The sequence below is a fragment of the Cyrtonyx montezumae genome, unplaced genomic scaffold, assembly GCF_038088225.1.
Source record: "Cyrtonyx montezumae isolate F1298 unplaced genomic scaffold, pur_monq_1.0 scaffold_8, whole genome shotgun sequence".
Lineage (NCBI taxonomy): Eukaryota > Metazoa > Chordata > Aves > Galliformes > Odontophoridae > Cyrtonyx > Cyrtonyx montezumae.
Genome location: NW_027072089.1, coordinates 55018748 through 55028954, shown reverse-complemented (window position 1 = coordinate 55028954; position 10207 = coordinate 55018748). Strand labels below are relative to the sequence as shown.

Genomic DNA, 10207 nt, shown 5'->3' with positions numbered 1-10207 from the left:
GTCAGATAGTTCCTTTAAGTACATGCATCTGGAAAGATGCAGGTGCCAGTAAAATTTCTCTATTTATATCAAGCTGCAGGAACTAAATTTTATTCAAAAAGTGTGGTTTTACATTATATACACAGAAATTGAATATAAAATGACAATATAAAAAGTTAAAAGAGAAAGCATACAGCCAGAAGGTACAAAGAAAGTTGAACAGTTTAAAATGGTACGATATGTAACATGTATTTTTTAAGCTGATGCTGGCAATTTACAAGGAACAGAATTCAACATTTGCCCCATTTTTTTTTTTTTTTTTTTTTGTTTTCATTTACTAATGCAGCACACTATAGAAAGGTCAGCTTGTACCAAAGCTTAACATTTGTAAATAACTATAAACTGCAGTATTTTACAGGAAAAAAAAAAAGAAAAAAAAAAGAAAAGAAATAAAAGAGCATTTTTACACTTGTTTTAAATAACATCTTGCATACTTCTTTTTTTTTTTTTTACTTTTTTTTTTTTTCTTTGCCAAAAAGTGGCAATTCTCAGCATCCAGAGGGTTTGGGCAATAGTGGCAACTTGTTTTGCTTTGTAATTGTTATTTAACTTATACAGTTGTGGCTTCCTAACCCCTTGAGTACTACACATCTCTCCTTCTTCCAAGGACTGCATGCACAATTTCTTCACAAACCAGATTTGCATTTAAGGAAAAGAAAAAAAAAAGAAAAAAGAAAAAAAAGAAGCTAATTCATTGAAAAAAAAAAAAGTTCAGTTTCTGACACACATTTTATTTGAACAAAATGCCTTTAAGCCTTTTGCTTCCTTTTTCCTTATTTACTTCTTTAGTCACTGGGAAAGGCACAGCAATGCTATTACAGTTCTCAGAGGGTTAAAACTTGACACTACCAGGTTCTGTGACCTTTATTGTCATGGCAACTTTGTAATTTTAGGATGTCTCTTTATCATTGTTCTTTGTGTCTTTCTTTACGGCTAAATTAATGTCTCTCAATAGCGTCTCCCACTATATTCTACAAAAGATAGCTTAACATCAAGGACAGATGTTGAAAATAAAGGTCAGACTTTGACTCACAAAAAAATAAAAACAGAAGCAAAAATAACCATGCACAGATCAGACAAAGAGCATATAAATATAACTACAAAATAAGTGTAAGAAAAACCAAGGTCCAGATAGGCAGTTCAGCAACAAAAGTAAGACTGATTTCAGAGGCTCAGGTCAGGCCTAGTGCAGTACTATGAAGAAGTTTAGTGCAATGTTCCTGTGGTCACTTGCATACCTGGCTGCTTACCTGGACGCTATTGTTTTTCTAACTCAGTTACATAGATCAGATGGTCCTCTGGGGACTTGCCATGTGTTTTACTAAGGTGCAGTTTGACTGCATGCTTGCTTGCAAAAGTTCGGTTACAGAGCTTACACTGGAATGTGGAGCCTAAGTCCTCCTCAGCTATTCCAAGTGAGCCCAAAGTCTTGTTTGTGAGGACTTTTGAAACATTCTGCTGTTCTTGAATCTGATTAAGTGGCAACTTCGACAGATCCTTCAAACTAAACCCTAGATGTGTCTCTAAGTGACTTATGTACGTAGAAGCAGTCCTGAACTGAGAGGCACAATCATTGCAAAAGAAAACAGGATGTCCTGTGTCCAAATTCTTTAAAAATTTAGTTCCACCTGTCCTTCTTAACTGATACTTCACATTGGCCAGCCAGTGGCTAATTGTGGTCATGGAAAGACCAGTAAACTTAGAGATGTGTACCCGCTCTTGTGGACCGAGGTCCGACATAATGTATTTGCCTTCTGAGGTCTCCCTCAAGCTGGAAGCAAACTGGGCTTGAAGGATCAGAAGATGCTGAGGATTCCAGTTGGACTGCCTGCCCTTCCTCTTGTGTACTGGCGACAGTTCATCCAGAGCTTCCTCAAAGCTGCTCCCATCAGCGTCTGACTTCTCCGACACGGTGGATGGAGTCGAAGATTTGGGTGTCAAACGCCCTGTGAGGTTCTTCACCATATCGGAAATATCCAACAGAGCACTCTCTCTTAGCGGAGACGAGGCAGAGTCAGCAACACTGGAAACAAGAGGTTTGTTTTTGGACTTAGTTAAATCAATAGGCTGATCACTGTTCTCATAGTAATATCGGTCGATAGCATCAGCCTGCTTGACCGGAGTGGTTGGGTAAATGGGTTTGTCCAACATGCTGTTGCTAATTTTGTACAGCATGGCCAAAGGGTCCAGAGAGGGGCTTACCGGCTTAGAAATTTTGCCTAAGTGGGTGTTCATAATGGACTGTAAAGCGCTCAATGGATTAATGAAGGATGGCTCAGGCGAATGATCTGTGATGATTCCTAAGTTGTTACAGCCGTTTGCAACCTTCGTTTTAAGTGGCTCTGTGCCATTTGGAGTATGTGCTTCTGCTGGACTATCCTTTTTTACCTTCTGAACTTCTGTCTCAGAGCTCTTCTTCTGCTGCTGTTTGTTATTTATTTCTTCCGATTTGGGGAAGTCTTTGTTTTCTTTAGCAGCAGGTGACATGGGTTTGACTGGAGAACTCTTCTCTTTCTCCAAAGGCTTTTCTTCCTTCTTCACGTTGATCTTACCTGTAACTTTCTCGACCAGCTCCTCCATAGCAGAGACGTTGCTCTTGTGAGGTGGGGGTGTGAGATTGCCTGGGGAATGGATGAGCGCGTTGTGTTCCGAAGACAGTGATTTTACGCTGCTGGCGTAGGACGGCTGCATTTGAACACTCTGCACAGTGGTCTGAAGAGGTTTGACTGTGCCCGGGAGCTGGTAGGCTGCATGAATACTGGGATATCCCCCCCAGGAAGGTGCTCCATTCTGAGCTTTGCTGATAGCTGTTGTCACCGTGTTCTCAAGGGATTTTAATATGTCTATTCCACCTTTAGGACTATCATCTAGATCCTCTTCTCTGAGGTACTGATACAAAGTTGTTGGCTCAAATTTCTCTGTAGAGTCCTCGTTCTCTTCTTTAATCTTTTTCTCTGTTTCACCAACCACCGCTTTTTCCTTCTCTGGGTCCTTCTTTTCCTCCGAGTTTGTGGAGCCCACCGGGGAATCAGGCTGCTTTTTAATGTTGGAGGCTGGTAGCCTCGTGTGGGTGGTAGGTGGAAGAGGTATAGACTGTATCTTCTCCTCCACCACAGGGTCCAGTACTAGCTGTTTACCTTTTTTGGAAGCAGAATTGGTCACCTTCAAAAAATGACCAGTAACCATCATGTGAGCAGTGAGCTGCTGCAAAGTGTCATGGGAACTGCCACATTCCATGCATTTCAGTATCTGGGCTTTGCGTGCCTCAAACTGCCAAGTGTAGCTAGCACCATTTTGATAGCCATAGCGGTTGTTTGGAGTCACGTAGGGGTTGGCAGTTTTCTGATCCTTTGCAGACTCAGCTAGAGAGGCTTCTGCCGTGATCCCTGTTGGCTCAGGTGAACAAGGTGAAGCTAAGTCCTGAAGTGCTCGCTTTTTGGTAGAAGGGACCAATTTAGTGATGGCTGGTACTGGCTCCTTCAGAGGCACTTTCTGGTAATGCTTTGTTTTTATCATATGGACACTGAGGTCTTGCAAGGACTCAAAGGAATGCCCACAGTACATGCACTTCAGCACTTTCTGAGCATCCTCTTTGCCTTCCATTTCCATAAGTGATCGTTTTCTTGGCTTCGACCATCGTTTGGTCTTATCAGCTTCTTTATCTCTGTTGTCATCGCGATAATGTCCAGTTTCATTCATGTGCACTGTTAGCTCCACCAGTGTGTCATAGGCCGCACTGCAGTCTTTGCAGCGGAACTTACTAGCACCGGTGAACACGGACCCATAAAGTTTGTTATTTTGCCGGTAAAGTTGTACTGTGCTGAAAAGACTAGGCTCTGGGAGAAGTCCATACGATGAGGTCTGCTGCAACGTTTTAGCTAACGCAGCTTGATGCCAGTCATAACCTGAGCCACCGCTATTACTGTTACTACTGCTGTTGCTAGTATTACTGGTAGTCGTACTGGTACTAGTGCTGGTACTGCTGGTACCAGTACTCTGGGAACTGACGTTGGTGTCAGCATTGGTGGTGTTTTCGTTCTGGCTGATTCCATTGTTGCTGGTGGTTGGATTGGATTTCTTTAAGTCCAAAGCTAAACTGGACCAGCAAGTCTCTGAAAGCAAATTTGCATACACAGCTTTTATTTGTGCCAAGCTGTCCTGTGGATAGGAAACATTGTCTGTGCACTGAGGATCTTCTTTCTCTTCTTTAGAGGAAGTGCTTTTGAAATGGGCCAGCTGATCGCTGTTTTCACTAAACGGCGAACCATAGCCTGCATCCTGATTAGTTGCAGTGCTGACTGGGGAGTTCTGGTAGCTTTGAGCCTCTTTGATCTCCGTTTCTTCATTGCACAAATACTCATTCTCCTGGATGTCCAGAGACAGCCCATCATCTTCCACGCTGTCTTCATCTATTTCTGCTGCTTTCAATTCCTCCTCAGGAACATATGCTAAAATACAGGAGGAGGAAAAAGAAAAAGGGAGAAAAAAAAACAAAAAAAAACAAGACAAAGTTACTGAACACACACTTTAACATCGCTGCTGTTTTCTGTACTAAAAGCAGTAACCATAAAGACAAATTTTGATGATACATCCAGAAACCAAATTCCCCATCGCTTACACACTTAATCTATAAATTCACATACTCTGGTCCTGGCTACAGTTTGATACGTATACTATCTAAGAGTAAACTTTGATTTCAACAGTAAAAAAATGTGCCAAGATGACATCGGATACCATAATATTGAAACCAAAAATCAATCAAAGATTCTACTAAACCAGTTTTAATCAACTTGAAACAAAGCTCTGGCCCTAAATTGTATTTACTGTACTAGGTATGCAAAACAGCTGATCCATGGACCTACACTCTCAGAACCATCGGCTTGATCAACTCCATCTCACCGAGGCTGTGTTTTTTGGCAAATCAGCTTTAGCTACAGCATCAAGGATCATTTCTGTGTCACCAACACCTGACTCTATTGGAGCTACACTGGGCAAGTATGTCTGATCGGTTGTCTGATCCAGGGCCTCCTGATGACTGGTTGTACTTGGTCTGTTTGAGAGCTGAACAGCTGTCATTTTTATAAGGCAAAAAGGGAAGCGAGACTGCGACTGCTTTCCTAAATGGCTAGGATATACTTTGCCTCCTGTTATGATCTGATGTGGGTGCTGCATTTAGCATTTTGAAAAAACAGCAGCCAGCAACTAAAAGTAAATAGTAGAGATGAATTTTTAAAAGCAATGACAAAAACGAGACAAAACAAAAAAACCTTTAAGCCTCCCTCCCAGCTTGATTATTGGCTTACATTAAAGATCAAACTTTGCTATTGTATTGCCACCTGGTGAAACTATACCATCTTACCAAACTATGTGTTTATCTATATAAAACTATTTTTTAAACTAGCAAATGTGATATTCATGAGCAGATGGCCATTACATCAAAACACATTTACTCCAAGGGCCCAATTCACAGAAGTGGCTTACATGTACCTAAGTGATAAATGCACACTTTCATTGCAAATCACAAAACATACTTGTACACGTTTCCCTTCAGTTTTGTAAAAGAAGCTTAAAAAATCACTATGATAACAGAAAGCAGATCGTTTATAAGTCTGTCAAGGTAGAAAACATGGATTGTGAACAATTATCACAGACTGAAGAAAAAACTGCTTCCATTTCACAGAATCACAGAATTGTAGGGGTTGGAAGGGACCTCTAGAGATCACCGAGTCCAACCCCCTGCCAACTGTGCAGAAAGCAGTGCAGAAATGTGAGCTACATCCTGCCATCACAGAATATTGAAAGAAAGACAGAAAAAAGGCACTTCTGCTATTACACAATATGAAGAAAATAGGTATTACCAGTTGAACAAAGCTGAGGTCTTGTTGAATTGGGAAAGGTGGGTACATAAGTACCAGCTGAGCTTTTTGTAATACACAGTTACTAATTTATAATTTTCTGGAAAAAAAAAAAAAAGTCGTCTTCTCTAATTGTAATATGAACAGTCTCTGAATAGTCTGTGAAATTTTTAGGAGGGTAATGGTGTTACAGCCAGCACTGCATTCTGCGTTCAACTTTGCAATTGCAATTTATGCAGCCATTAAGTACTCCAGTCTGATCTCTTAAGATAAAATAGGGAAACAGCTCATCAAGAATGGGGGTAGTGCTGAACTTTAAGATGCCCACTACACCTTTCATTTCTCCTCTAAGCATCTTTTTTTTTTCTTTTTTTCAGCAAATAATTAATTTTATAAACGTTAAGCAGGGCACAATCTTTACAGATTGCCTCAGCCTCAGGTGTTTTCTGATATATTTAAAAGACTAGTGAATACCAAGCACAACAGAAGTCACTAGAGAAATCACCCAGGAGCCAAAGGCCAGAAAGATGTCAGAAAAGCATTAGAAAACCAGAAAAAATATCCTTATAAAATGCGCTTTGTGTATAAAATAAAGAATAAAATGCAAAAATAGTAAGAGAACTGTAATCTCAGTCAGAGTCTCAGTGTTGCAGTAACACTGCTGTTCATACACTGCAGGCATTTGGGCACTACAGCACCTCTGCAGTTCTAAATTCTAGGTGTGCAAGTGGAATTCACTCCTACACCTACACCATAAGATCTCTTACAAGATCTCTCCCACTAAACACACCTGTTGTCAGTCATTTCTAACAGCAAAAGAAAAGACGTTTTTAAGTTCCGAAAGGTAATTAACAATTATAGAATGCAGTTTTTGCTTTTGAAATGACTTTTAAATAAAATAAAATAAAAAAACCTCGAGAAAGCCTAAATGCATAAAAATGGACAGTTACCATCTGGCATTTTTCTTTAAAAAAAATACAGCCTAGTAATGATCAGCAGACAGTCACCAATTAGAAACTGCAGGCTGACAGGGCCCATATTCTTAGCTTTTATGAAGAGCTATCCTCTTACTAACCTCAGTGGAACTATGCCAATTTTCTCTCATTTTCATATCCCAATATTTTTAATAAACACATGTAAGAAACTGTGTGAGATGCTGCATGTTGCCATAGTCGACAGAGTACTGCATAAAAATCCATGTGAATTATCTGCCAGCGTCTTTTGATTTAATTCCAAATCGCATAAATGCGTATTTTTATAATAGTGACGTGTAAGCAGCTAAATACCTGCTTAAGTAGAAACCAGTTGAGCCACTGGCATATCTGTTATTTTCCTTCATTTATTTATAATGCTGTGTATTCTGGTACTTCTGCATTTGGTGAAAAGGTTTTTTTACCACAAAAATAAAAGGAGTTAAACCACACAATAAACATTAAAACTACATGAAAGGTTGGTGTTTAACTGTCAAAGCAAAGGAACGGAGTGTCAAGCTGAAAGATCCATCTTTCAGTTACTTTTCTGGTCTTGGATTCTGCTGAGAATGCTACATGACTGAGTTCTCTCTACCAATATACGCTGCAGTGTAAGAGTTAAGAACATGCAATTGGCTACGACTCTGACATTCTCTGGTTCCAGTATTTAAGCCAGATTCAGAAAGAAAAATGAATTTGCATGATGCATACACCCACATATCTGTACAGTTATCTGAAATAATGCAAAGCAATATTGCTTCTTTACAAAGAAAAAAAAAAGCAATTTATCTAAAATGCTTAATTCCTATCACTGTGACCAAAAAAACTGTATTTAACTCCTTTAGTTACCATAGGATATGAAGTACCTTTTCATTCATGGCTTCTAATCTTTGTAAAACCAATAGCAGCATACTCAACATATGGTATTTTGCAAGGTCAGTGCAATTCTCGAATCAAAAAGGTTTCTTTTAGAGAAAATCTGGAAGCATACAAAATGAAGACTATTAATCTGTAAAAATTCCCACAGAAGACTTGCTTAAGCTTCAGAATTTCAAACCTTAAAAATGTTCCTATTCTATTACTTGTGGAGACAAGCATCATCATTCAGCACCAAATAAAAGAGCGGGATGTTCAGATTCTCCTTCTAAACTATGATGGGAAGATCAACAGCCGGACAGCCTTCACACAGCGTCTTTCTGCAACCGAGAAACTCTCAACGATCTTCTTCTGATATATCCCTGCATCTGCAGAGACTGCTGGCTCACATGTGCCCTGAAATCGCACCGAAATACCAAGAGCAGATACAGCAGGGACCACCCTCAACAAAAACTACATGCAATGCAGAAGGCACTGCAGAATATAATGTCAGATTTTCTATTCCTTCTCATGCGTGCACTCACAGACGCAGGCAAACGCACGCTGGAAAAAGAGGGAAAACCTTCAAATTTCAGACAAGTAAAAAACAAAAGGAGCAGTTTATATTCTTTTCTTCTTCTTAAACGTTACTAATATATATATTTTTTTCTCTTTGAAACATGCCTTCTGGATGTCAGTGTTTCCCCACAGATACACTGTCATCTTTGAACAGTGTTAAAAGCTGCGCATTCTAATCTAAGTGGACATGAGACGCTATATATTGTACATGTGAGTAGCACTGCACATTGTGTTTGCTTCAGTGAGAATATTTACACTATAAATATGCAGCCATTGTTTGAAAGAAGCAGACACAGATCTGAAGTGTAAGGGATGTGGTTAATATTCTCATGTAAAATCCTGCTGTAACCTCGAACTGGTGCTTTTGGAGGAATCTGTCTCTATGGAGGTTTTCTTTTCAGTTCAAACAGGGGACTCGGAACTGACTGAATTATGTTGAAAAGGGCAAAAAGTAATGATTGCATTTGTTTCTAATGGTCTACAAAATTAAACGCAGAGAACTCTTTGAGGCCTGATTTTATATAATCAAATGATTTTATTCAGAAGAAACACCTAAGTACTGAAGGTCACGATTCAGTAAAGCAATTGAACAGTGAAATCAGTTTCACTGAAATATATATTTCATAGCCTCGGCAAACAGGAGCAGGTTCAAGTCTAAAATTCTTTGCTAAATCAGGGCCTACTCTGGATCTTAACAACAGTGGCACAGTGTGAATGTTCACTGTTCTTCTTTCTACAACAGACGTATTTCGGCAGCTTCTAATATACACCCAGCCAACAGGAGACAGCAGCTGCAGAAGTTTCTGCACCCCACACTGCCACCTTGCACAATCTACACCCCAAGCTGGGGGGGGACTTCCACTGCACACCGGAACACATCTTGGCAAAGAGGCAGAAAAGTAAGGATGGAAAAGACACACCTTCCTTGTCACAGAAAAATGAAAGGGGAAAAAAAAATAATAATTTCAAAAAAACCCCACACATTTACAGATACGTTTCCAGAACACACAGTCATGAGAGGTTTACAAAAGGATCCAACACCTCACATTGTGAGAAGTTAACACGCCTGCTGGAAGATTAGAGAATTTTCTATATTAGTATATACAAATGTTCATAAAAAATTACGGCACAGATGCTACAAATCTGTATGTGTGTATGTATATTACAATGTCACTACAGTGGAAAAATACGGCTTAGTTATGACAATGGCTGAGGAGTAGCACAGACTGTGAGACACCCAAATAGCCTTCCTGCAGAGGTTTGTGTCTTTCATTTACAGTGGCAGCAAAACGTGGCAAAGCACTACAACTGCTCACCTTCTAATTCTAAAGAAGTCTAAAAAGTTGCTAAGGTACAGTAAGAGTAACAACTTCCATGCTTCTCACAGGTTGAATGATAACCCCTGAAGGCATCCCATTAAACACCAAAACAAAGATTCCCCACCTCCTTCTCTTCTCTTCCGATCTCCTTAAAATGAATGCTGCAAATTATTAGCCAAGGCTGGCAACTGGAGAGCAAAGCAGTTTGCATGCGGATATATTTTTACAGTGATTCTAATCTGAGAAATTTACTTGCTCTTCCTCTCCTATCTGATAAACTATACATTCAAGCATTCTCATTAGTGTTCGGATCACCAAAGAGCGCTAGAGATGAATCAGTCCATCGACCCCTCCTCTCTCTGCTCTGTCGAGATTATTTCATTGAAATGTTCATTTTCATCCCTGCTGGCAACATTAGAATGGAAGTATTTAACCTGTTTCCATTACTTATACAAATTACCATTATGGGGTAGGACAGATGTTAGAATCATGCCACGTAACTGACTTCCATACATTCTTTACGGGGAGGATAAGAAGAGGGAAAGCTGTTAGATCATATTATCCAGTCTCAATAATGTTCTCTCTGCTC

The 10207-nt window shown here is 39.7% G+C and overlaps 1 protein-coding gene across 1 annotated transcript in view; it reads right to left on the bottom strand.

Annotated features, from left to right (window-relative positions):
• Window positions 1-719: 719 nt before the first annotated feature.
• TSHZ1 (teashirt zinc finger homeobox 1) overlaps window positions 720-10207 on the bottom strand; it is a 53154-nt gene continuing 43666 nt past the window's right edge. The window contains exon 2 of the mRNA XM_065753104.1: window positions 720-4487. Within this exon, the coding sequence (XP_065609176.1) occupies window positions 1297-4487 (3191 nt within the window). The 3' untranslated portion in view covers window positions 720-1296. The remainder of the gene's footprint in view (window positions 4488-10207) is intronic.